This window comes from Lepidochelys kempii, chromosome 15 (assembly GCF_965140285.1).
Source record: "Lepidochelys kempii isolate rLepKem1 chromosome 15, rLepKem1.hap1, whole genome shotgun sequence".
Classification (NCBI taxonomy): domain Eukaryota; kingdom Metazoa; phylum Chordata; order Testudines; family Cheloniidae; genus Lepidochelys; species Lepidochelys kempii.
In genome coordinates this window covers 11,735,216-11,762,842 of record NC_136394.1, presented here as the reverse complement: position 1 = coordinate 11,762,842, position 27,627 = coordinate 11,735,216, and the positions used below count along the sequence as shown (strand labels likewise).

The 27,627-nt window shown below is 42.7% G+C and overlaps 1 protein-coding gene across 1 annotated transcript in view; it reads right to left on the bottom strand.

Annotated features, from left to right (window-relative positions):
* SFI1 (SFI1 centrin binding protein) overlaps window positions 1-19,912 on the bottom strand; it is a 50,941-nt gene extending 31,029 nt beyond the window's left edge. The window contains 15 exon segments of the mRNA XM_073313094.1: window positions 41-171; window positions 814-880; window positions 1,614-1,711; window positions 2,475-2,567; window positions 4,627-4,697; window positions 5,145-5,306; window positions 7,431-7,587; window positions 9,015-9,117; window positions 9,382-9,499; window positions 12,068-12,162; window positions 14,114-14,224; window positions 17,435-17,506; window positions 18,364-18,543; window positions 19,828-19,897; window positions 19,900-19,912. Coding sequence (XP_073169195.1) covers window positions 41-171; window positions 814-880; window positions 1,614-1,711; window positions 2,475-2,567; window positions 4,627-4,697; window positions 5,145-5,306; window positions 7,431-7,587; window positions 9,015-9,117; window positions 9,382-9,499; window positions 12,068-12,162; window positions 14,114-14,224; window positions 17,435-17,506; window positions 18,364-18,543; window positions 19,828-19,897; window positions 19,900-19,912 — 1,541 coding nt within the window.
* Between the last annotated feature and the right edge of the window lie 7,715 nt (window positions 19,913-27,627).

The following is a 27,627-nucleotide window of genomic DNA, read 5'->3' as shown; positions in this document are numbered from 1 at the left end:
ACTCTTTTTAAAGTCAGTCCATAAGAACAATCCACTGTACCTATGAAAGCATGATGACGTTTCCTTCATCTCTCTCCACCAGCGCTGATAGTTCTTAAACCTCTTCCAGGCCTGGAAGGTGACAGGCAAGATCACTCTTCCATAGTGACTGTCAGCTTTGGCATATTGAATCTAAAAAGCAAATGACAGGCTTGGTTTCATTTCAGAACAGTGCTCCCTTCCCAAGGGACTACCACAACAAGGCCATCTGAACTAACCTATCCTACTTAACATACAAGTGTTAGCTTTTGGGGTTTGTTTCTAGTCTTTATGCAGGTGGTTGGACTAGATGATCTCCTGAGGTCCCTTCCAACCCTGATAGTCTATGATTCATAAAACTTTACTCCACACTTCTCACAGGGAAGGAAGTGGAAAAGCAATTCCACCCAACTAGCTCAACAGTTCCAGCTCATTCTGGAGGCTTCACTCAGAACAAAGTAATATTTCTAAACAAGGCTTACAGTGTGGGCACTACTGGAAACTAAACAATAATAGTAATGATGATCATAAATCAACTAATCAGGGCTTCCTGTCCTTCCTAGAAACTCCAGCAGCCAACATTAGCATGCTTTGGTTCCCAGAGAAGTGCTCTGACTGGCTGATGTACAATTCTTTCAACAAGCTATTGATCAGAGAGAACATGATTTTATCCTATGAATCTGCTGCACCACAGAAATGACTGGCACATTCACCCAACCTTCATCCTCCGGCTTTTAGAATCATTTGGGTTGAATCTCATGTAAGAGCTACTTAAACATGACAAATACTCCATACCTGCCTGTGTCTTCTCCACTTGGCATTCCTTAACCACAACCTGACAGACTTGTGCAGAAGCGCTACCCTGAAATAAAAAAATAAAACCCAACTATTCAGCAAACAGCCTCCCTCTATTTGAAAGAGCAGCTTGGGACCTGGACAACTACATATAACTTAGTGTCCTGAACAGTAAGTCTCTATCAGAAAATAATTGTGTTACCTTAAAGTGCTTTAAGAATGCCACACAGATTCCTCCCACCCCACCAAAAGAAAGGCAAGTTACATATTTATCTAAAAACACAATCTAGGCAGGTACAATTGCAAGAGTTTCTTCTATTGCTTCATAATTATGCACTCAACCCTGAAATAGGTATCTTCACTGGGATTAAAGAGGAATTTAGCCTCTATGGTAGTTAACAACACCTGCCCAAAAAATGATCTCTCCCACTTTAGGCTCCCACGGTGGTAGCACTCATGTAGAGAGGGAAGATGTTTTACCACCCTGTTTTCTAACCCTGCTCAGTGCAGGTCTATGCAACCTGGTGGCAAAACTGCCTGTGCCATGTCTACACTAGTACTCCCACCACTGGTGGGAGATTTTTTTTTAAATAAGCAAACCTAGACAAGGCTCATGGCGTACCAATATCAATTTCCCCCCCCATGTTTCTCAAATGAGGTATGGTCCAGAGCTAGACCACTCTTCATAATGTGCAAGGATGATCTCACGCATCAAATCATTACCAGATTTAAAACCAGAACCAAGAGCTAGTAAGTTCCAGCCCCTTAATTGCATCTAAAAATACATGTCCCTGAAGTACCTGTAGTGGTTGCGAGCTGCTAGTGTCAGGGACCACTGATGCTCTTCCTCCTCCTGTTCTAACCGACACTTCCAGCGATTCCAGAAGCTCTGCAGCAACTGGAGCAAAACAGCAGAGATAGAAAAACTCAGGTAACAAGAGCAGGGGAATCCAAAAGAATGACGACGCAGATGTTCTGCTAATACAGCATTCTGAAGGGAGAGTTCCTTAAAGTACATTGTACTGCTATACAAAACAAAACAGTCTAAAAACCACGTGAGCCTGATACAATTCCGTTTTCTTCCAGCTCTGAATGTCTTTAATATAGATCTAGGAGTCCTCAAAAAATTGAAAATAGAAATGTTGCTACATCCAGGTGCTGCTATAATGTGTGCTCTGCTGAGCTTATTTGAATCACTTCACTCTCCTTGTCACAAGGTTACAGCCAATTGTTCCCTACATACAGAGACTATAAATCTTCTTGGCTACAAAGAGGTTCGCAATGGGGCTTATGACAACACATAACTAGGCCAGTATGTCTGTGACTGACCCTAGACTTACACAGGAGATATTTTCTGAAACTGCTGGTAGCAAGGGAACAATGCAACTGACTAGAGAACACTTCATAGGAACAGGTTTCAGAGTAGCAACCGTGTTAGTCTGTATTCGCAAAAAGAAAAGGAGTACTTGTGGCACCTTAGAGACTAACCAATTTATTTGAGCATAAGCTTTCATTCATGAAAGCTTATGCTCAAATAAATTGGTTAGTCTCTAAGGTGCCACAAGTACTCCTTTTCTTTTTTCATAGGAACAGGTGTGAGAAGGTGGGAAGGATCAGGGAAAGGTCTCACATAAACACAGCATAACACAAATTAAACCCACCATTACTTGATGCTGCCGATGAGCCAAATTTCTTCTCATTTGCTGGAGACGAGCATTTATAATGTTCTTCCGCAAGGCATTAAACCCAAAGCGCTGAGAAAACAATCAGCAGAATTTTACTTACCATTCACTGTGTAGCCTGAATAACCAAGCAGCGAGGAGCCAATTTCCCTTGGGACCAACTGTTCCAACAGAATCCAGCTTTGTTGCTACTTGTAATGGTCAGCCTTACTGCCTTGTCATGGATACAGAGCCGAGCTTCAGTTTCCCTCCCCCTGGTTGGAGAGTTTAGCTCTCCAGCTAAATTAAAAACCTCCCCCTTCCTAGGGTTTCTTTTGAGTCATCCAGCTCTCTCCCTTGCTCTGTCAGCAATTACTGCCAAGGCCCCTTCCCACACCCTCTCTCAATGGAGAGATCAATAGGCCCTGCCCTTTCCCTGTCTCCGTCTCTGACTGGAGACCCCCAACTTGCTCCTGAAGCAGGGGAGGCTCACAACCTGTCCTTTCCCAAGATCTCTCTGTACTGGGAAAGGGGATCTTAAATACTGCTCTCCCCTCTCCCAGCTCTTTACTGACCTCTTAACTCTTATGGTCTCTCTGAACTACAAATCCCAGAATGCCTCAATTCTGGGCTGAACTGGGAAGAATTATGTGCTGAGACTGTACCCTGACTTAAAGGGCCAGCACTTCCTGTTACACTACTATTGCTATTTCCAAAATATAATCTCATTGGCCTTAGGGTCATTGTTTTGATGCTCAACACTGCCTCACACTATAGAATATCATCTGCTCCAACAAGCCAGAGGCCCTGTGAATGCCAGAGATAAGGAATTTATTTATGTTGGTAAGTGGGCGTGCTTTTAAGGATAAAGAAAAAAAAGACTAACTCCTATCCCTCCCCAAGTGGAAGAGACATTTATAGGCTCTCATACAGGTGGCTGGCACATGATGGCATTATCACAGAGGGAAGGTTTTCAGCCTTCAAGAGGCGAGTACAGGAAGTACAGACATTGACTCCTGTAGCACACCAGTGTAAAAAGGAACAAAGCCATTTATCCTCATGGCACTGGGGCAGTAATCCTCCTGCATAAGTAGCAAAGGTGAGAAAAATCACTAAAATAAAAAGGGGAAGATGCTATTTCAGAGTGAAGGGACCAGGGAGCACACAAGGGACCAACTGGTCTGAGTTAATTTGCTTCTTGATTGGAACAATAACTTGATTTGCTCTTGACTGGAAAGACATCTCAGATGAGATTTCCCATCAAGATATGAGTGTCAGTCCTCTATCTTATTAAAGTTAAGCGCCAATTTGGACACAAGAACAAATGGATATCACTGGCCATCAAATTTAGGTTTGAAATTAGAAGAAGGTTTCTAACCATCAGAGGAGTGATGTTCTGGAAAAGACTTGCAAGGGAAGCAATGGTGGCAAAAAATCTAACTGCCTTCAAGACTGAGCTTGCTATGTTTATAGAAGGCATGGTATGATGAGACTGCCTACAATGGTATGTCGCCAATCTGCAACTGCTAGCAGCAAATATCTCCAATGGGACACTAGATGGGGAGGCTTCTGAGTTACTACAGAGAATTATTTCCCAGGTGTCTGGCTGGTGGGTCTTGCCCATAAGCTCAGGGTCTAATTGATCACCATATTTGGGGTCGGGAAGGAATTTTCCCCTGAATCAGACTGACAGAGACCCTGGGGGGGTTTTGCCTTCCTCTGCAGCATGGGTCACTTTAAGGTGTAAACGAATGTAAGTGGTGGAGTCTCTGTTACTTGAAGTCTTTAAATTATGATTTGAGGACTTCAGTAACTCAGTCAGAGGTTATGGGTCTATTACAGGAATGGGTGGGTGAGGTTCTGTGGCCTGTGATGTGCAGGAAGTCAGACTAGATGATCATGATGGTTCCTTTCTGGCCTTAAAGTCTATTAATCTATCTTCTCTGCACACAACACCCTGATGAACAGAGAGTCTGGTGGATTCCATGACAGTTTGAATCTGTGCACCTAGTATCTGAGCTGAACATTTCACAGAAGGAAATGCTATACATACCACCTAAAGCATAACACACATGGTGGCTAGGTGCAGCTCTGGGAAATCATTCCAAATAGCCTAGATTCCCTCTCACCTGAGATATTAGAAAGCGCTTACCAACAGGTGGTGCCGGTGATGCTTTTCTGCAAGCTTGTGCTTCCAGGTCTCTTCCATGCACAGTATAACATCTGTCATCAAGTTAAAAAGAAAGTATCTTTTATAGACACACACAACACACCCTCTCCTTCAGGGACAGACACTGAATTCCAGTCCACAATTGCTTTAGTGTTGGATTTTCTGCACTGGTATGCACACAGAGACATTTTGTTTGCAGTGAAGCTGTTAGAGGCTTCACTGACTTAAAAAGACACATCTCTTGTTTACTGTCAGCGATTCCCTGCTGCCATATCCTAGTGCCTGCAGGTTCTTAGCTAATGTGTTCCAATTGCTAGTCTTGCTCCCTTCCAATGCCCATTTACTATGGACTAACCTGCACCTTTCTAATGAACAGTTGCTTTTCAGTCCAACCATGCCTGACCCAAATGCTGCTTCTTACATTACTGCTCATCTGCCCCGTCCACCTGCAGGAGTATCTTGAACCTGGCATCTCTATGGTAGCATACACAAAAGGATACAATGCTTCCAGTGCGTGAAGACTCTCCGTAAGGTAACCCTTGCTGCTAGCTCACCAATGCACTCCTGGTGGATTTGCATGCTTCTCCTGTGCTCCCAGGCCCGCTGCCAGCCGGAGAAACATTGCTGGAGCACATGGACTTGGTGATGTTGCTGAGCCACTTCTAGAACAATGGACATGAATTACACATGACCAGCTGTCTCTGCTCCTGCATCATTTGTGTCAGGACAAGACAATGACATGCAAACTCTAGGCTCTCAAGTGACAGAATCTCCAGTACCAGCAAGGGATGATGGGAATTTTACCAAGAATTTTACCACCACCTATTAGCTGACATTGTTCTGGTTATTCAGGAAATCCTTGCAGGAACTGATACTAACTCTGAAGTTGGCTTCATACTTCTTCCTGTCAGGTACCCCAACGAGAGTACACACTACAATGTGTAAGCTTTGGTCAGTAGAGCAATTTCCTTTCTAAGATGATATCCATCCTCTTTCCACAATAAGGCAACAGCATTCTGGATGCATCAGTACACAAATCACACAATCCTTGCTAGCCCAGGCCACGACTCTTCAGCATCCAAGTGTCTCCTAAATGGGAAAATATATCAACTTCTCCTATTGGTGGCAATGAGTTGTTTAGGTAGTGAAGCCCTATTCTGTCCCATCTCTCCATTCAAATATAGTATCTATCTATACAAAGTGGAATAAGGACAAGCCAGGGAATTATAGACCAGTCATCTTAACTTCAGTACCCAGAATGATAATGGAACAAATAATCAAACAATCAAATTGTAAGCTCCTAGAAGAAAATAAGATAATAAGTAATAGTCAACCTGGATTTGTCGAGAACAAATCATGTGACACCAAGCTACTATCCTTCTTTGACAGGATAGTCTTTGTAAATAGTGGGGAAGCAGTAGATATCATATATTTCGACTTTAGTAAGGCTTTTGATACTGTCTCACATGACCTTCTCATAAACAAACTAGGGAAATACAGGCTAGATGAATCTACTATAAGGTGGATGGACAACTGGCTCATAAATCATACTCAGAGTAGTTATCAATGGCTCACAGTTGAGCTGGAAGGGCATATTGAGTGGGGTCCTGAAGGGATCTGTTGTGAGTCTGGTTCTATTCAAATATCTTCATAAATGATTTGGATTATGGCATAGAGAATACACTTGTAAAGTTTGCAGACGATAGCAAGCTGGGAGGGTTGCAAGCACTTTGGAGGACAGGATTAAAATTCAAAATGATCTTGACAAACTTGAGAAATGGTCTGACTTAAATAGAATGAAATTCAATAAAGACAAAAAGAAAAGGAGTACTTGTGGCACCTTAGAGACTAACCAATTTATTTGAGCATGAGCTTTCGTGAGCTACAGCTCACTTCATCGGATGCATACCTGTATGCTGTAGCTCACAAAAGCTCATGCTCAAATAAATTGGTTAGTCTCTAAGGTGCCACAAGTACTCCTTTTCTTTTTGCGAATACAGACTAACACGGCTGTTACTCTGAATAAAGACAAAAGCACTCCACTTACTAAGGAATAATTGTACAAATACAAAATGGGAAATGACTACCTAGGAAGAGAACTGCAGAAAAGGATCTGGGGGTGATAGCGGCTCACATACTAAATAGGGGTCAACAATGTAATACTATTCCAAAAAAAGCGAACATCATTCTGGGATGTACAGCAGGACCGTTGTAAGCAAGATACAAGAAGTAATTCTTCCACTCTATTCAGCACTGATAAGGGCTCGGCTACAGTACTGTGTCCAGTTCTGGGCACCACAATTCAGGAAAGATGTGAACAAACTGGAGAAAGTCCAGAGGACAACAACAAATGATTAAAGGACTAGAAAACATTGCCTACAAGGAAAGATTGAAAAAACTGGGCTTGTTTAGTCTGGTGAAGAGAAGACTTGGCAGGGGACATGATAACAGTCTTCAAGTACATAAAAAGTTGTTACAAGAAGGAGGGTGATAAACTGTTCTCTTTAACCATTGTGGACCGGAAAAGAAGTAATGGGTTTAAATTGCAGCAAGGAAGATTTAGGTTAGACATTAGGAAAAACTTCCTACCTGTAAGGTTAAGCACTGAAACAAATTACCTAGGGATGTTGTGGAATCACCGTCATTGGAGGTTTTTAAGAACAGGTTAGACAAACACCTGTCAGGGCTGGTCTAGATAATCCTTAGTCCTGTTTCAGTGCAGCAGATTGGACTAGATAACCTATCGAGGTCCCTTCCAGTCCTATATTTCTATGATTCTCACTCACTGTCCTGATGCTTCTTTTCTCTTTGAAGCTGCAGATGCCCAAGCCAGGCCTTCATGCATCTTCTCAGCTCCCAGTGCTGATGATGATTCACTGCCCAGGCCTCCTTCTGCTTGTCATGCTGGATGTGCAAATACAGCTCCATCCACTGTAGCCAGGCCTGACAATACAAATTAGAAAAAATGAGGAGGAGGGTCAGCCAAGAATAAGCAGAGGAAAGCAAGGGAACATTGAGGGAATGGGCAAGAGCAAAGGAAGGGGATAAGGAAGCCCAAAGGCAACGAAGAGGGAGAGCATATCAAATAGCGACCAGGAGACAAAAATAAAGGAGCCATGAGGTTTTCAGGAAGCAATCATTTATGTTCAATTCTACTGGCCATTTCCAATCTATTTAGGCCAGGACTTTCATTTACCACCTCCTCCTTCCCTCTCATTCCCACCCTGGCTTTCCCTACATGTGCAACCAAACTCCTCTCACCTTGTCAACAGCACTGAGCTGTTTCTATACCCAAAGCATACTGCAGAGTGGAAGGTGAGAGGGAACAGGGAATTCCAGGGTCAGTATTACAACAGCCAGAGAAATTTTAAGTTACACTATCATTTCTTCCTTTTAAAGGGCAGAATGCTACTTTCTGGGAATGAATAATGGGCTCCCAAGTACAATCTTTTAATTTAAAGGAGATGAAGGAGGCAGATATCTAAAGTCCTAACAGTGTTTCCCAAATCATGGGACCAGCCTCCCTAGCAAAGTGCTGATCCCATGCATGGTTGCCATCTTTCAGTCAGGCTGGAACCAAAGACCACACCCTACCCAAGTGGAAAGAGAGCAAGTGCCTTGTTCTAAACTCATGACAGCAGCCATCAACCTTTCAGGGAAAAGGCTGAACAATTCCAGGGCACAGGAAATAAAATATATCGTCTTGACAAATTATTTTCACTTTGGATTTCACAAAAGATTAACTGCCCATTGTACAGTGATTGTCCTACATTCACTTCACTTCTGCTGGGCAGTGAGTGTAAATGACCCAGCGAGGAAGATAAGATGACAGACTCCTTTTGCCCATGTGTTTGAAACATACTAATAAAAATCATTTTCCTCCACCTCTTATTTATCTATTTGTTTTAAAGTGGGGAGCTCTTTGTGGCAGAGACCATGTTTTGTCTTTTTAATGACTCTATAAAGCATCTAGTATCTTCCTGGGCATTGTGTAAAGAATCATAATAATTCCCTTGGCCATGCAGCAACTTAGAAATACACTGAACTCTAGAAAAGCCTGGATGTTGCTTTTATACCTCCATTGTAGAGAAGAAGGATGTTTGAGGACCCCATGTGGAGAGAACCAGGGGATGGTTCTATTTTACTTGCACAACTGAGAAGCAGTTCACAGGTAAAATGCACATGCACATCTGGAGGGGTACGGTGAAACTTATACCTCGCATCACCCAATCTATAAACATCCTTTCATTAGAGGTATCTCAGTGTACAGAGGGATTATTGAGGGTGGAGAATTCTTTATTCATTTGCTAGCTATTACTCACAACCATGCGTGATCTCAGGTATGAAGGGTCTGGGTTTGAAGGACTTACCCGAAACTGCAGGCTCTGGGCCCAGTGCTGCAGAGCCAGAGTATTCATCTCATGGTCAGTACACTTCTGGCACAGTCGTCTTGTCCACACTCTCCATGACACGCTGCCAAAAGCATTTAAGACCCATTAATTCTGCAGTGTGGGGTGAGGAACTAACCTCCTCTCATCAGGAAAGGCAGGGCTCTACATACACATGTTATTGATGCACTGCTTTCTAGATGGAGTTATGTGGTCCTTTGAGGGGTAGGGGAGAAGGCAGTTGAGACAAAACCATAACTATGAACCAGCAAGATACAATGTAGGAACAGATCATGGGACAGAGAAGGTGTTTGTGATTAACATGTGACTGTTTCAAACCCATTCTCACCGCAGAGTGCTTGTTTCCCTGAACGCCAATGCCTCGGATCGCATCCTATGCTTGGTCCTGCGAACATCAATGTAGATCAGCCAATGCTGCCATGTCCAGCGCAGCTTCTGCTTCTCCGCTGTGCACAGCAATGGTCACAAGATTTTTTTTAAATGACATACAAGGATTTGGTATTTTTAAAATCATTATCAGCCTTACATTGCCACCTACCGGGAAAATCTAAAACTGCAGCCACTCCACGAGCTGGGGTTAGAGAGAGGCAGGCACAGATAAGCCTTGTCTGCACAAGGAAATTGTCCAGAATAGCTACTCCTCAATAGCTCCCTGCATGGACACTCTTATTCTGGAACAAGAGTGTCCACATGAAGACTTATTGCAAAATTGCTATTGCACTTTAAATTCATATACTTTATTCCAGAATAATTTATGTAGACAAGCCCCTTAGCTGCTGGCAGAGTAACGGAGATGGGTTTAAGATAAGATCTGAAATATCAATAGCTTCAAATAACCTGCCAGGTATAAATAAAACACTGTGTAATGACTTTGTTCAGGCTGCACAATTCCTGTGGGCACATACTGCAGCTTCAGATACAGTTACTGAGAATGTTGAGGAAATATTATTTGTATAGCAATAGCTGCCCATCACTAACCCATTGTGCTGGACTCTGTACAAACATAGAACAAACCAGCACTTGGCATCTTTTAAAATCTTCCAGATCTCCTAAGAGTATGAAATTACTCAGCATATCTGGCTTATTGGACAAAATTAAAAATATATCTAGTTCTTTATATAGCGTTTCATCAGTAGTCCTCAAAGCACTTTACAAGGGAGCATTATCCTCATTTTAATGGGTACATTGAGGCACAGAGAGGTGAGGATAAGAACTTGCCCAAGTTCAGTAGCATAGCCAGGAACATAACATAGGTTGCCTGAGTCACAGTCCAGTGGTCTATCCATTAGGACAAACTGCCTCCCTCTCAATCTTTTAGAACAAACCCATAGCCCAAGACTGATGATGTTGATTTGGACTATTATTAATGAGAAATGACCCAAAGTGTATCTTTCCCCAAACACAAGCTGGTTAATTTTATATCTTTCTATGACAACGTCCTCCAAAATCTAGTGAGCCAAGATCTAACATATCTGAAAAGGGATTACTTCTTTTTCACTTTTTGACTAATTAATGGGAGGTTTATTATTTTTCTTTGTAAACCAAATAATTTGTGTTAATTGGATATGTGGTATTAACATTTAAAAGCATTGCTCAGAGCTACTGGAGTAATTTCTCCATTTTCTCCTCTTCAATGTTGTAAATTCTAAGGTTTCATAATCAACAGCTCGAGATGCAATTTGTGGAAATGGAAGTAGGGTTCCATGTTAATGCCTGGCCTCCTTACTTGGTGATGGGAAAGCAAATATTTTACATGTATATTACTGCCCTCCATCCTGAAGGATCCCCAAGTGCTTTACAAACTACAGCCAGGTCCTAGTCCCTGTACCTGATCAAGTAAACTGGCTTGGGATAGGGGCATCTGCAGCAGTCGGGGAGGACAGAATCCTTCCTCACCACTGGCCTCACTTTATAGCTGCCACTTAGCCTAAGGGACACATTTACTTCCACAAGAACCTCCCTCCACAAGAAGGTGGATGAGTCTCTTTTGAGTCTACTATACCCGACATAAGGTGCTGGTCTGTAACTTTCCAGGGTTGCACACATATACAAACACCAGTTGTTAGTTGTCAGCTAACCTCCCACTGGACATGCAGTATGGGACAAAAATCTTGACTTCAGCTTTAAAAATACAGTCATTTACCACTTGATCTCAAAGGAATCACTATCTTTGTCAGTAGTCACTGGAAGTTGAGACCATTACAGGCAAGTGGGTCAGTGGGGTAGGCATTTGCAAAGAAAACTAACTTTCTCCTCCGGTGCATCTAGAATATATATCCCCTTCGCACGTGCGATTCCCCAGCTGGATTTCATAGCCACAGTAGACCAGAGAACATGTGCACCCTGCTTTAGTGCACTTAGGAGCTACAGAATCCAGGACTCAACATAGATCAAGTCAGAACTCTATTTCACTGTGAAAATGTTATGAGCTTCATTTCACCTGTAACATGTTCTAAAAAGAGAGGGGATTCAGGATAAGGTGGGTAAAAATCAACATATGCACAAAGAGGAAGCCAGAGTTGACTCCTACATCAGCTGAGGGGCTGGGGAACTCCACCAGTAACTTGTTCTTGTGAAAATACCCATTCAAATACATACCGTACCAATGATCAGACCCACACTGAAGAGCAGATAGGGAGTCCCTTAAGCTCTTTCACTGGCATCCGTAACTATCTGTATAGCTGCACACTACAATGCATTAAGAGCAATCTCCCCTGCTAGCCTTAGGTTGACAACCATCTGCACATAAGATTCAGAGATTCCAAGGCCATTGTGATCATCTAGTCTGATCTCCTGTGTTACACAGGCCATAGAACTTCCCCAAAATAATTCCCAAAGTATAACACCCAAGCTTGATTTAAAAATTACCAGTAATGGAGAACATACCACAAGCCTTGGTAAATTACACTTTCACACAGGAGTCGGGGAGGTAAATACACAAACACATGCAGGGAAATACGTCCTTGAAAAACTGACATTATGTTTAAGAAAGCTGCTCCCCCTTCCCCTCTCACCATGAGCCTCTGCGACACGATACTTGCACCTCTTTTCTCGCTGCTGGCATATAAAAGTCTTCCAGGCTTGGAATATCAGGTTGTACAGGAAATATCTGAACAACAGAAAAGATATTACACTTGGATGAGGTACAGAGAAGGGCAACAAAAATGATTCAAGGAAATTAAGGAGAGATTAAAAAGACTGCCAGTGTTCATTTTAGAAAAGAGACTAAGGGAGAATATGATAGAGGTCTATAAAATCATGAATGGTGTGGAGAAAGTGAATAAGAAAGTGTTGTTTACCCCTTCAGAGAAGACAAGAACCAGGGATCACACAATAACATGAACAGGCAGCAGGTTTAAAACAAACATAAGGAAAAACTTCTTCACACAATACATGGTCAACCTTGGGAACTCATTGCCAGGAGATGTTGTGAAGGCCAAAAGAATAACTAGATTAAAAAAAGAATTAGATAAATTCATGGAGGATAGGTCCATCAACGGTATTAGCCAAGATGGCCAGGCTGCAACCCTATGCTCTGGGTGTCCCAAAACTCTAACTGCCAGAAGCTGGGACTAGATGACAGGGAATGGATCACTTGATAAATTGCCCTGTTCCATTCATTCCCTCTGAAGCATCTGGCGCTGGCACTGTCAGAAGACAGGATACTGGGCTAGACGGACCATTGGTCTGACCCACTATGGCCATGCCCATGTTCGCATGTTAAAAACAAAACAAAAAAAAATCCATCATAAGCCTTGATCCAATCTAGCTAGCTCCTGTACAGCAGACCTGGTCTCAATTGTTCTGGAATGGGCAGGAGAGATTCCTATCACACAGAGCAGCTTCTAGTGAGACTTTATAGTCAGATTCTTTATAGTCTCGCAGCACAGAATCTGGACTTTTTATTCTGCCATTCAATGGAAAAGTCATGGTGGCACAAGGAAAGTGAGGCTTCTTAACATCCAAGGGGAAAAAGTTTTGGATCAACTTTGATTGCCCTTTGGATAACCCATTCTGCACAGGCAACATCTTCACAGAGATATTTTTAGTGAGTGTGTGTGGCCTACACTCTCAATCACTCATCCATCAATGTTCCAGTCTACCTTTAAATAATTACACTGCCCCATACTGAGACATTAACAACAAGAGGATTCTGAAAGCATTCTCAAACTGAAAAGGACTGCACAGAGAGACCATGTAAAAATGAGACAGAACTAGGGTATCCATTAACTCCTCACTCTCTGAGACAAGGTGAGGAAAGACGAAACCCCTTTGTTCCTATGAACAATAGCCAAAAAAGCCTTGTGAGAAAGAGTACAGGAGGCTTTGATGTTACATTAAGAGGTTGAGGGGAAGGTATAAAGGGATTATATGGTTACTCAGGATATATAAAAGCCTCTTGAAAAGAAAACTTAATTTGTCCCATCATACAGCAATATAAGCAGAAGAGGATCTAGAATGCCTGTTTCACTACTAATGGGCTCAGAGTTTGTGCCAACATGGAAGATAATCTGGGAGCAAGACAGAGATCAAGTTCCCAAATCTTAGTCAACATGTGAGCAGCAGACAAGAGGCATGGCAACTACTTTGCATTTTGACACAATAAAAAAAGAACACAAAAGACAAGCGTCCAGCTGCTCATTTGCTCCTTCTTTCCAAGTCAAATAACAGCATACCTCAAGAAAACTTGGCCACTTAGAAGACGAGAGGAATATCAACATGAACATGTTCAGAGTGATCTAAATTAATGATTGATTCCTGGATATCAGTAAATTTGATTCATACAAGGTGAACAGTACTCTGAAGACACCTGAGCTGTGACATCTGATTTCATCTTAGGACAAAGAAAGAAAAATGTACTGTTTGTTGGATGAAGGGTGGCAATAAGGAAGGAAGAAAAAGTTGTAAATAATAAGTGAGGAAAGCATTAACATTGGCCTTTCCTCACCTAACAGTGCTGCTGGGGTAGTTTGTTTACTGACATACACACCATCCTCCAAGACCCAGGGAGGATTTCTCACACCGCTGTGGACACAACAATACAACGTCATTTCACAGACCTGTAATGGCAGTCAGCTCTGACGCTGAGCTTCCACTCTCTGCAAACAATCCACCATTCCTCCTTCCACTCGCCAAAGGTTTTTTGCAGAATCTTCCGATCATAATGACATCTATACAGTTAAAAGATTTTGAGGATGGGAAGATTTGTAAAAATATCTTAGTCAATAAAAAAATACAGTCTCCTTTAAAATGTACCTCTCCTTTTTCCAGTATTAGCTGCTTAACCCAACCACACCTAACTGCATAACAAAACTTTACCCTTCTATACCACGTTTAATCTGAGAATCTAAAAAGTGCTTTAAGATACAATTAACTGAGCCTCACACAACCCTTGTAAATAATTACCCCTTTTTTAAAATTGAGAAACAAAATAAAGAGAGGTTAAGCGACTTGCCCAAGATCACATAGTCAGTTGGTGGCAGACCTGGGAATAGAACTCATCTCTTGAGCTATGCTCAAGCCTCGAACCATTAGACAACACTCTGCTACATTTACATCTCTAGTCAGTCTTGCTCGGTATTGGTTTGTGTGAATGTTTTTTCCAAAAGCTAACTTTTGTTTTAATTTTTAAAAGTATATTTGTAACTAATTTGGATTACAGGTTTATATTTCTCTGAAATATACCAACTGTGCTCCGTGAAACAAATTATTCTGAATTTAAAATTCCAAAAAGGGATGATTAAAAACCTTAGATAATATTCTTTCTACATGCACCATGTGCTAACAGTGTGGCTGCTTGTCAGCCTTTAGTTGACATGTATAAAGGTTTATGAATGAGCTACTGCCTCTGAGTTTATTAACCTAGTCCTTTAGCACAAGCCATAAAGGTCTTTGCTTTTAGATCCAGAGATCCTGGGTTCAATTCCCACAGATGATCAGGCCAGCGGACGGTGTTACATGAACATTCATGTAAATGCTAAACTAATAAAAACTCAGATGGGATGAGGTTTTGAACTAAGGAACTGGGACTCAGATGAGGGATTTCTAATAACAAGATTCTCTGTAATTAGAAATAACAATGACCAGTATATCTATTGTCCCTACCTGAGATACCTCACTTCACTTGAACATTACTCTGGGAAAATGATCATTGGCCAAAATGACATAGCTAATATTCTGAAAAATGTAAAGTTGCACTAGGTGCAAGTGTGAATAATTTCCTCATGTTTCTCATCTACATATTTTTTTCATAGAGATTAGGAAAATGGAAGGATCAACCTAAGAATAGGCAAGAAAACAGAGACAGATAAGCAAACAAACAATGGGCCCAGTCTTGCAGTCCTTGTTCACGGGAAGAATCCCACCGAGTTAATGGGGCTGTTCAAATGTGTAAGGACTGCAGGATCAGGAACAAAATGACCAGCCCCCCCTCAAACAAACAATAAAAAATCCCATATATTACAATTCAAAGCTACCTACCCCATCAAACCAAGCTGCTAAGCCATTCCAAGCACTCAAGCAGGAAAAAATCAAAGAGCCATAGGTTATTCTTTCAGATTGGCTGAATTGTTAAAACAACAGGAGGGTGGTGAACCAGGGCAACGTGGGATTTGGGCAGACCTGGCACTATCAGTGGGGCAAAAGAGACATTTTGTTCCCCCAAATGATCTTCAAGGAGCCCCAAGTGATTGTCAGAAAGGCCAAAATATGTACAATATGTACGTACAGCCTTCATCCTTTATTTAAATTATAAATCATAGCAAAATACTGACACAGTAGCCAAATTTCACTTTTTAAAACTCTTAGATCCCTGGAAAGTCTTGGATTTTAACTACCTCCTTGAAAGGTTGTTCACTTTTTAAATTACAACATTCAAAGGCCCAAAAATACCCTCCCCTAATAATATGACCCTAGATCTGGTCCTGGATTTGGGAACAATATTTTTTAAATTTAAAATAAAGTTATTTTAGTTTAATTTAGCTGGCTGAGCTCTAGATTTCAAAAAGGGCATTTTCATTCATTTACCAGACTTCTTATACTGGATCTGCACATTGCCAAAGCAAGTAATGCACACCCAATATGTGGGAGGAAGAGGGGAAGAGTACTATTCTGGCTCACAGAACAATTCATGTTCACCAGCTAATACAGTCTTGGTAAGAATTTATATTCCTCATACTGGAATCAAATGGGATGACTTGGGGCCTGATCTAACTCATACTGAAGTCAATGCAAGTCTTCCACTGTCTTCAATAGGAACTGGATTATGCCTGTAGAGCAGGGGCGGGCAAACTTTTTGGCCTGAGGGCCACATCGGGTTTCCAAAATTGTATGGAGGGCTGGTAAGGGGAGGCTATGTCTCCCCCAACAGCCAGGCGCTGCCTGGCCCCCACCTCCTATCCGACTCCCCAGCTTCTCACCACAACGGCTCCCCTGGGGCTCCTGCCCCATCCAACCTCCCCACCCCCTGACCACCCTCCCCCAACTCCCCTGCCCTCTATCCAACCCCCCTGGCTCCCTGTCCCCTTATCACGCTGCTTGGCGCACCGGTGGCTGGCAGCACTACAGCCGCGCCACCCAGAGCACTGGGTGAGGCTGCGGCTCTGCAACTGCACTGCCCGGCAGCCCAGAGCACTGCGCCAATGGCACGGCGTGCTGAAGCTGCGGGGGAGGGGGAACAGCAGGGGAGGGGCCGGGGTCCAGCCTCCTGGGCCAGGAGCTCAGGGGCCGGGCAGGAGGGTCCCACGGGCCGGATGTGGCCCACGGACCGTAGTTTGCCCACCTCTGCCGTAGAGCAAGGACAAGCAAGAGTGGACACACAAATTGAAGCAAAATAGGAAGACATTCCAAACAAGAGTGTTGCTTTTTCAGTAGTGATTTAAAACCAAATTTCAGAAGCTCTATTGCTGTAGCAGTTCAAAGATCAAATATGCAAAGCATTTGTGAATACACATCAAGAATAACCTGGTATACTGCAGGATGAAGTGAATTAAATGATCTATTGGGTCTTTCCCACCTTTACTGTTTATAATATTATAATTTTAAAAAACATATAATGAAAATCAAAGGCCAAATTCTACTCTCAGTTTTACTGGTGTAAATCCCGCAAATCTGCACTGAAACCAGTGCAATTTCTCTGGATTTACAGTTAAAGTAAAATTTGGCCACAATTATTTAAGAATAATATTCAGAGACAGGTTTCAGAGTAGAATAAATTGGTTAGTCTCTAAGGTGCCAAAAGTACTCCTATTCAGAGACAGGATCTCAAATAATTTCAGAAGGCATCTGCAAATATTTTCCTGCAAAGCAGGTATCCCTTTGCCTAGCCATACAAATGCTCAGCCATGTCAAGGCAGAATCTTACTACTTGGAGCTTCAATTACCTGGCTTTGGAAGGAAGAATTTGTCCAAAAGTCTTTTTCACCCACAAATAGAGGAACTTCCTGGCCAGATGCCTGGAAGACAAACATAGGTTAGTTGCCTTTCTGCATGTTTGTACTCAATCTCTTAATTTCCAGGCAATGGTTTTGAAGACTCAGAAGCTTGATATATAATAACTACAATACACAACAGTAAGGTCCCAATCCTGCACAGACTTACACACATGTTTAACTTTAACCGTGTAAGTTGTCCCATTAACTTAGGCATGTGTATGGGACACACTTAGCTGGGAAATCCATGTAGACAAGATGTCTCCTCTGGAATCTATTACACCTAATGATACTAAATAACAATGATGGTTGCTTAATTGGGATGCCGTCAGGTGATTTAATGGAGCTTAGGCCCTTCTGTGTTTCATTTGCATAGTGACTCTATCTGATCCCATAACAGAATGGCTTTTTCTAAACAATTTGTAGAGTGGGTCTTAGATCACAGAACTAAGAGTTAAAATGCTTGGCTAGATTCCTGTATTTATATTCTATTCATATGCATCTTATTCACTACTAGTTATTTACATTTTCCTACAAGAGGAATAGCAAAAGATATCAAATGCCTCATAAAGCAAACCATTCAAAATACAGAATCAGCCACAGTGAGGAGGACACTCATAGTACTACTTTGTATTTAGTGAGCACCTTTCCTCTGGAAATCAAAAATAGTGGATATTATTAGTCCTATTTAACAGATGGAGAAACTGAGCCACAAAAAGGATAAATGACTTTCCCAAGGTCACTTAACAAATCAATGGCAAATATGAGAGTAAAACCCAGGTCTCATGACTTCCAGTCCCCTGCTCCAACCACTAGAAAATGCTCCCTTCCGTAGTAGGATTAAAAAACCAAAGCATACAGAGCACAGCTTTCACTATCACCTGATACGGAGTTCTTTTAACCTCCCACCTCGGTTCCAGGTGTATGTGACCTGATACGGAACCTGATGACTCCCATTCCAACACTGATTCCCACCAGGCCGGGGAGTAACAGATCGTCCAAATGTATGGACTTTGCTAGTATGCAATTTCTGGGCTGCATCTCTCTGGAAAGATCTTAAACTTAAAAGGAAAGAGACAAAGAAATATCACTTGTAAGGTCAGATTCACAGTTAGCAGACATTAGTGTCTATGTGACCTCATCCATATAAAAGTATCACACTAAAATCACATATAAAATTAACACCTGCAGACAGTATTTTTAAAAGTTTCATTTGATTCATTTTCATGCTCAGTAAACGGTCTCCTGAAATTTCTCAGTCATTCCCCAAAAGCTGCAGAAACACATGGTGATGGGAGCACAGTGGTCCAAGTGCAATCATCCCATTCACATTTCCTCTTTCTTTAAAAGGTGACATGGAAAAGAAAGAACGTTGGTTTGTATTCTCTTTCACTTTGTTAATATTTATAAAGTCCTGAAACTTTTGTTCAGGTGGATTTAAACTTGTTGTTCTGCTTATTTTTTACCCTCAGAATAATAACAACAATATTACCACCTACTACTTTCTATTTTTGCTGAAAGATTCCTACTAGAGTACTAAAGTGGGAGCTTTCTCAACCTTCAGTTAAAGGGCAAGAAGCATTTGATCTTTCACAAAAAGATCCTTTCTCCTAGCTGTGCGCAGATATGAGTTAAATATGCCTTTCTTAAATAATTAAATAAATAATAGTAGTTTTAAGAAATCGGACTAAAAATCCCTTCCTGTCTCTTGGTACTTGTGATGTCACAGTCCTATTAATTCTCCAGTGTTCCATATAGTCTTACAGGAAAGCTGGTGCAGATGAGCCCTGAACTGAAAAACAAGCAGGGAAAAAATGAACTTTTCTGAAAAAAAAAATCTTTCAGGCCTTTATTGATCATAAAGAAGCCAAACTAGGCAAAACATTTTTTCCCCTTTGTGGGTCATCTTTAAACAGTCTGTCTCAGTCAAAGTGCAGTTCCATTCTGAAAAGTGACTTTAAAAATGGTGTTATGGGATTCCATGTTTAACATTCCTGACTGACTTTATGATAACAACCACAATTTAAGACCAGCTACAACTTGTTGAACCAGTTGCATCCAAGTTTCCTTCCCAGAAGCAAACACCACCACCACCCTCCAGATTTGAACATTAGAACCATAAACACATTCCTGAGCTCCCCAATAGGCAACAGAGGCTTCATCTATACAAATAAAGTGGAACAACTTTTGAACAGACGTCTACAAAACATTGTTAATAGCATCTTCTGAGTAAAATACACAGGTAACACAACTTTTATTTAGATCCAATTGAGTTGGATTGATATAAAAACAAAATAATATAACTGCATCCTTTAACATGGGAGTGCCTATCCACCATTCCTCACCTGCCCTTGGACTTTTTCTCCATCTTTCCTCCAATCTTGGGTCCTCTATAATCAAATCCACGACTCTTCTGCACTGGAATCTCATGTGTTAGCAGTCAAACACCTTTGGACAATATATAAGAATTATTTTGAGTTATTTTTGGTGAATCAGTGGTGCTCATATGACACATACATTTTGTATAATCTCTCAGGTGCACCCCAACCACTTCTCACGCAAACTCACCTGAATAAAATAGTATACAAAACTTCTAGATGTTCAGTCAGTCAGAATGATGGACTGCTGAACATTCACAACCCTCTGATTTTATAAAGTTGATTTCAATGGGTTTATTTAGTGAATAAATGTCCAAATATCATGATAAGGTTCTATATATGCATTTCTAATGTGCCCATCTCCATGTGCTCAACAGACTGGTTTAGTCAAATAATGCAATTGGACTGTTAGAATTTTTAGTGACACCTGGTCCATATGTATCAATATCACAAACAATTTGATATATTTTGTTGATTGCCCCATACACAAAGGAACTGAAAAATAAGAAGCATGAAAGAACTTGACAGCTGGATATAAAAAGAGCAGTCTGATTGGCTGACAGGGATGTCAAACCATATTGATAATGCCCAGTAAGTACACAAGTCTAATTTGTTTTCTTTAGAATAATAAGCTGCATTTCTTAATACATAGAATTTATAGAGGACTACTCTGTTTCTCAGTTGATTAAAGTCAAGGAACCTTTGGATTTGTGCTTTAAAGAACCATCAAATCATGCCAGACACATAATACTTATTGCTCTTTGAAAAGACGACTTTCTTAAAACAGAGCAAATGATCTTTGCTGCAGACTATTAGCTTGGAAAATGCAGCTTAATTTTTTTTTGGGGGGGGGGGGTTCCTTAGAATAGGCTCTTTGTTTGCTGTTGCTTTTTTGCAATACAAATTTCAAAGCTAATTTTGCCCAGTTTTGATTAACAGAAAAATACCTCCCAGATAGTGACCTTTTATTTCAAATTTTAACTTACAAGGAATAGTGTATGCTAAGTTTATAAACCCCATGGCAATCAACAGTTATGATGAAACACTGAGACACCCTAATGATAACATCAGTCAAGATTACTTAACTCTTGAGACAACAAGGGCTGTCCAAATAGAACTGCTGCTGTATAATCAAATCCTGGTATTTATATGAACCTAGGTCCCAGTACCGAGACATACTAGTTATGAGCCAAGATACAAGGAAATAGATAACAGGTGAAACTGCCTCAAACACAAATGAAGAAAATGGAATACCAAATACAGCCTCTGATCCTGTAACGAACTCTGTGCAAGTGGACCCCTAGCCAGTACAGAGTCTGACTAAAATTAATTTGGATCTGAAGATGAAGGGGTCTGTCTCCACAGAGCACACTGTAGCATTAGGATCTAAAAGAAAAGTTTCTCTGAGCAAGGCATGAAAGACTGGAATGAAAGGGACATTAAGGCCTCAATTCCGCAAAGTGATATGAGTGAAGATGTACCCCTGTGCCAATGGAGAGAGTCACTGAAGTCAATGGGGCTCTGCCCACAGTAAACTCCTTGTGGGATCAGGGCTGAAGAATCTAAATATACTCATTTTCAATCAAAACTTTCATATATGTTCATATATATGCTACAGTATATATATATATATATATATATATATATAAAAACACACACACATATACTACAGAACTACACGGTAATGATCCAAACCCTTGCAATAAACACAATTAAGATGTTATGTTTGGGGTCCTGGCTGTAACATAATAATCGTAACCCATCTACTATGAAGATATTTGTATTGTGCTGGTCTCTGTGGTGTTTGTACCTTCCCTATTTAAAGGACTGTAAAACGTTAATAACAAAACTAGTCTAATGCTTTATATTGACCAGACAGTTCTTGGGAAGGGCAACTTCTCACTTTGAATTCCAATCCCATTCCATTTGTGAGAGTTCACAAATCCTCTGGAAACTCTATTTCCGCTGGCACTACAGGGAAGTGTCATAGATTCAGAACAATCCTGTTAATACGGCAGACAATCCCTGGGAGTCCAGATTCCTCTGGCACAGCATCTAGCATTAGAAACCCCTCACTCTCATTTGCCTTTCCCTTTTCATACCCAGAAAAGGATCTGAAAAGTGGGAGAAGGGAAGATCATGGCTTCACAGCCCAAGCTCAGCCCTACTGTATCCCCTCAGCTGCTTTTAGGAGTAACCAGGAACACTTGTGGGGCCCCTACGTTTTACAGGAGACCGTATGCAGACTCAGCAGTTCACAGGATGGCTAGACTCCCCAGTCACAAGGCAGGACCACGGAGGCGGAGTACAATTTACAGTCCCATAACCCACTCCTCCAGTAGCAGGACCAGGATTACCTTGACAGGGAACCAACTTGCTGCTCGATCCACCTGTCTTCCAGCAGGAGACTGAGTTATACAGGGAGGTTGACTCACTGTCCAAGACCCACCCCCCACAACTGTGGGATAATGGGATGGGGGGGCCCACTCACTGCCCTAGAGCCACCCCCACACACACAGCTGTAGGCCCAGGGAGGCAATTCACTGCCCTAGAGGGCCCCCCACACACACAGCTGTAGGACAAGGAGCGGGGCAACTCACTGCCCTAGAGCCACCCCACACACACACACAGCTGTAGGACTGGGAGGGGGGCAACTCACTGCTCTAGAGCCCCCCCACACACACAGCTGTAGGACCGGGAGGGGGGCAACTCACTGCTCTAGAACCTCCCCACACACACACACACAGCTGTAGGACCGGGAGGGGGGCAACTCACTGCCCTAGAGCCCCCCCACACACACACACACAGCTGTAGGACTGGGAGGGGGGCAACTCACTGCTCTAGAGCCCCCCCCACACACACAGCTGTAGGACCGGGAGGGGGGCAACTCACTGCCCTAGAGCCCCCCCACACACACAGCTGTAGGACCGGGAGGGGGGCAACTCACTGCCCTAGAGCCCCCACACACACACAGCTGTAGGACCGGGAGGGGGGCAACTCACTGCTCTAGAACCTCCCCACACACACACACACAGCTGTAGGACCGGGAGGGGGGCAACTCACTGCACTAGAGCCCCCCCACACACACACAGCTGTAGGACCGGGAGGGGGGCAACTCACTGCCCTAGAGCCCCCCCACACACACAGCTGTAGGACCGGGAGAGCGGTCAAACCACTGCCCTAGACCCCCAGGCTGTGTAACCAGGGGGACTATTCACGGCCGGGCCGGACCCCACCGCCCCAGTGAGGCAACTCATATCTCTCGCAGCAGACACCGGGCGGAACCGGGACCAAGCCGTGTCCCAGCGGCTCCTCCCGCGCAGTCCCCAGCGCAGCCTCCAGGCCCGCCCGACGCACCGCCTCTATCACCATGGCGACGAGCAGCAGCAGGACCCCAGCCCGTATCTCTGAGCGATGCGGCCCCGCAGCGGCCTCTAGCGCCTGGGAGGGGAATGGGCGAGAAGGAAACGCAGCCAAGCCCCATCATGTCCCCTTTGCCTCCTCAGTGCGTGCCAGCTCCCACATGGCTATTTGGTATGTGAATGATAAGGCACAGCAGCCACGGGGCAAAGGACATGATCTTAAACACCCACCCACGTCCTGCTCCGAGTAACCTCAAACAATCCCATGGCACATTCTCTGGGAACACCACTCAGAGCATGTCCCCACTCCAGCCCCAATCCAGCAGCAGGTTAGGGGTGCTACATGTAGCCGGCTAATAGCACTTAGATCTCTTCACCTTCAGCACTAGGTGAACTGATCCTTACAACACATCTGCAGACCTAACCATTATCCCTCTTTACCTCAGGTACAGAGAGACAAGGTCATACAATCAGCCAATGGCAGAGTTGGGAGAGAGCATATGTGACTAAAATGCTCTAGGGACTTTGGGGATGAAAACTGCTATACTAATGTAAGCAAGATATATTATTATTTAGTTATTAGTTATTATGGGTTTTGAGAGGGCAGGTCATTTTGAATGACTTTCCTCGCTAATAATCTACTTCTTGTGACCAGTGTCCTTCCTTCTAAGCTTGACAATGTCCCTCTCAGACCATTTGCTAAGCTTGATCCCCAAAATGTCAAGACCATTCATGAACCCAGAGATGCCCTGTACTTCAATACAGGCAAAATTCCACAGGGTTTCTGCCAAGAAAGAAGCCATCTGTCAGTGTCCAAATAAAGAATTTTGGGGCCCTGTGCACAGTGGCAATTTAGGGAACCCCACCTTCCCTGTCACCAGGTGGATGGGAGGACCAGGGAGGGTGTTGGAGAGCAAGCCTCCAAGCACTCACCCTGCAGTGACTTCAGTCCTTTCGTGCTGGTGCAGCTCCCGACTCCTGTTTTTCTGGCTCTTTCCACAGTATGTAGGTAGGACCCTCCCCTGCCCCCTCATTGTGTGTGTGTGTGTGTGTGTGTCCTGAGGTGGGAGCCCTGTGCAAGTGCACTGAGTGCCTTTGGTTAATCTGGGCTCACCTTTTATAGCCATCTTCATGACATCACTTTGAAACTTGCTTTTTAAGCACACGGCATATTAAAGAATGCAGTCCTTATGCAGACAAAATTCCTACTGAAATAAATGTATCTGCATGAGAACTACAAAATCAAGTCCAAAATCAGCATAAAAACTTGACACAGTATTGCATTGGGTTAGTCACCTTTTGCCATAGCTGTAGAAAGAGGAAAATACAGTCCTTTTATATATTGCTGTTTTATGAAGTGTATGGCTATCTCCTGTTTTCTAAGGTGTTATAAGAAGTTACAAAATAGCATTTTAGCTTAGGATGCAGGGATATTTACAAAAGCTACAGTTAAACTAAACAAGTTTGCAATCCATTTCAAAGTGTGTATCTAAAGTATTTTACAAATGCAAAGTAAAAAAAAAAATCCATGGATACCTGTTAGTTATCTATTCTAATAGTGTATTTGTTCCAGTCCTTCTTCCCCCATTACACGTTTTTTCTTACAGAAAGATGCCTTCAATAGAATTTCTGCTCACTAAGAAATGCAGCAGGACTCCAATTCCTGAATCCATTGTACATTCACCATTATTTAAAAAAAAATCTAAATCTATATGCATAATAATAAATAAATCTTTGTACATAGACAGTCATTAAAGAAAACCCTGGTTAAACTGTTCTTTTTAGATTACATAATTAGTTACTTTAAAGTTCACAAAAGGTGCCAGTCTATTTGACAGCCCTGGAGAATTGTATCAGACATAATATATCTATTGCAAACAGCTATAGTAGCAATAATGGGAAGTACCCTGATTATCCCGCCCTAATTTGTAAAATCTATCATGTCTCCCTTCTAACAAATATCCCTGATCCACTCAGTTTCAGTTTTCTCCCAACCCTAGAAGTGCTATGTGGTTCCAGATATCTGCCTCAAACCTCACATGTATTCGGCTCTGATCCTGCACTGAGAACTGCACAGCAGGTGGACCCTGATAACTGAGTGAAATCCAATGAAAGACAATGGGTCTGTGTGCAGACACAGAGTCTACCTACATAGTTTCTCAAAAGAGCCTTACCTTATAGTGGGCCCTTCAAAACACTATACCCTGTAGGGCTCTTGCTTAACCCTCAAGTATGACAGTTGGAGCAGTGCTGAAGAGGTCTTCATCATGCAGTAAGCTAATTAAGGTGGACAAAGAGTGGATCAGCCTGGCAAACTTACTGTACATGGAAGGTATCAAATGGTGGCCATTTTTAAATGCATGTTTAAAGATATCACTGACTTGTAATGTAAGAAATCTTTATATAATATTATTTCATTCTACAATAAAGGTTGATGTCAATGTATTATTTAATATGGACCTTCTGTTTAATTGGAAAATAGTTGAAGATATTGACTTTTGCCCCAATCCTGCAAGTTGCTCCACAAAGGCAGATCCCTGTACTTATGTAGAGTTGACTCAACAGGGCTCCTATTCTGAACAATTTTCACAACTGGGACCCTAAATGGAGTTCTGTGGACCTAGAGGGTCCACTTACCTGGAACTCAATGCAAGATCAAGGTCTCAGATGCTGTTAATTGAATGTTGTCTAAAAAAGTTCTATAAACAGGTGTTGGAAATATATTCTCTATTTCTTGCTAATAGCATAGGTGTACCAGAAGACTGAGAATAAGAAAGATTAAGTAATACAATTCCCTGTTCTTATTTTCCTCCTGTTATGAAGACATACTAAGCTTCACTCATTTGACAAGGGAAATGCCTCATTTTGGATTGATTTAAAGGTTAATTTTTAAAACAGGTCTTTGATGAAAAATGATTTTGCAGTGTGTATATGGGTCCCTGACAGGTGAGTACAGTGCACATGACCCTCTCCCCCCCCCCCACTTACCCCCCAAAAAACACCCCACATACAAACAACAACAAAAATAACCCTGTGCTGGAACTAAGCACTGGCCCTGCCTAAAAACCCATCATTAACAGCACAGTTGGGCTTGTTTTAAAATCACTACCTGGTATAGTTGGTCTAGCAGGGAGTCAGGCTGCACGCTTGACTCCATAGCTATTTTTTTATTTTTTCAGCTCAAAGGGGAACACAGAGCTGAGAAACTTGAGGTGGGACTGGACTGTCCCCTCCAATTTTCAGTCCCTCTTAAAAGCTATGTTTCTGCTTCCTAAGAGAACAGTTGTCCTGCATAGAAAATCCTTGTTCCTCTTCCCTTACCTCTGTCTCTCTGTTCTTAGGCTCCAAGCGCCGCAGGGCAGGGGCCCATCCCTTCTCTTGCGTATGAAAATCACCTAGGACTACTCACACAACATGGGAAATTGTTTACAGGCTCAACAGCATCTTTATAAATACACAACACAAGGACTCAGAGTGGTAGCCGTGTTAGTCTGTATCAGCAAAAACAACAAGGAGTCCTTGTGGCACCTTAGAGACTAACAAATTTATTTGAGCATGAGCTTTCATGGGCTAAAACCCACTTCATCAGATGCATGGAGTAGAAAATACAGAAGCAGGTATATATACATAGTATATGAAAAGATGAGCATTGCCTTATCAAGTGGGGGGTCAGTGCTAACGAGACAATTCAATTAACAGTAGAATACCAAGGGAGGAAAAATCACTTTTGTAGTGGTAATGAGGGTGGCCTGTTTCAAACAGTTGACAGGAAGGTGTGAGTAACAGTAGGGGGAAATTAGTATAGAGAGCTTGAGTTCTTAGTACAAACTCACCCGTATAGGGAATCTGGAAATAAAACATCAGGAAATGATAAATGCAGGAGTCAAAAAAACCCAACCAAACAAAAAAGTCTGTCAGCTTCGGTGCACATGGTCCTTAAACCATGCTCCCGCCCCCGCAGCATGGGCTGGCTGGTGATAGTGCCTGAGGGGTCCTCGCAATTCGTCAAACCATCCGTCTTCTATGGATATGTCTACAAAAAAATCGGTACTAGGCCGTGATTCACTTTTGAAGTTCGCTATAAAGAGGCGAGGAGGCGCCATACGGCGGGAGGCTGTGCTTTTCAGTCAGGCGTTACAGCCGAGAGCTCCCGGGCCGGGGAGCGGGCCGCGCCTGCGCGGTGGCTATTAAAGGGGTGAGCGGTGGGCGCTAGAAAGCCCCGGTTACGGTGGCTGAGGAGAGACAAAGTGCGAGAGTCGGGCAAATCGGGAGAGGGCGCGTGAGCGAGCGAGCTGGAGAAGGGAACGGAGAACAGTGGGGGAGTAGCGGCGGCGCGAGCCGGGGGCGGGCAAGCGGCCGGGCGGGGAGGGAGCCGTGTGTGGCGAGCGCGGCGCGGGGCGCTGCT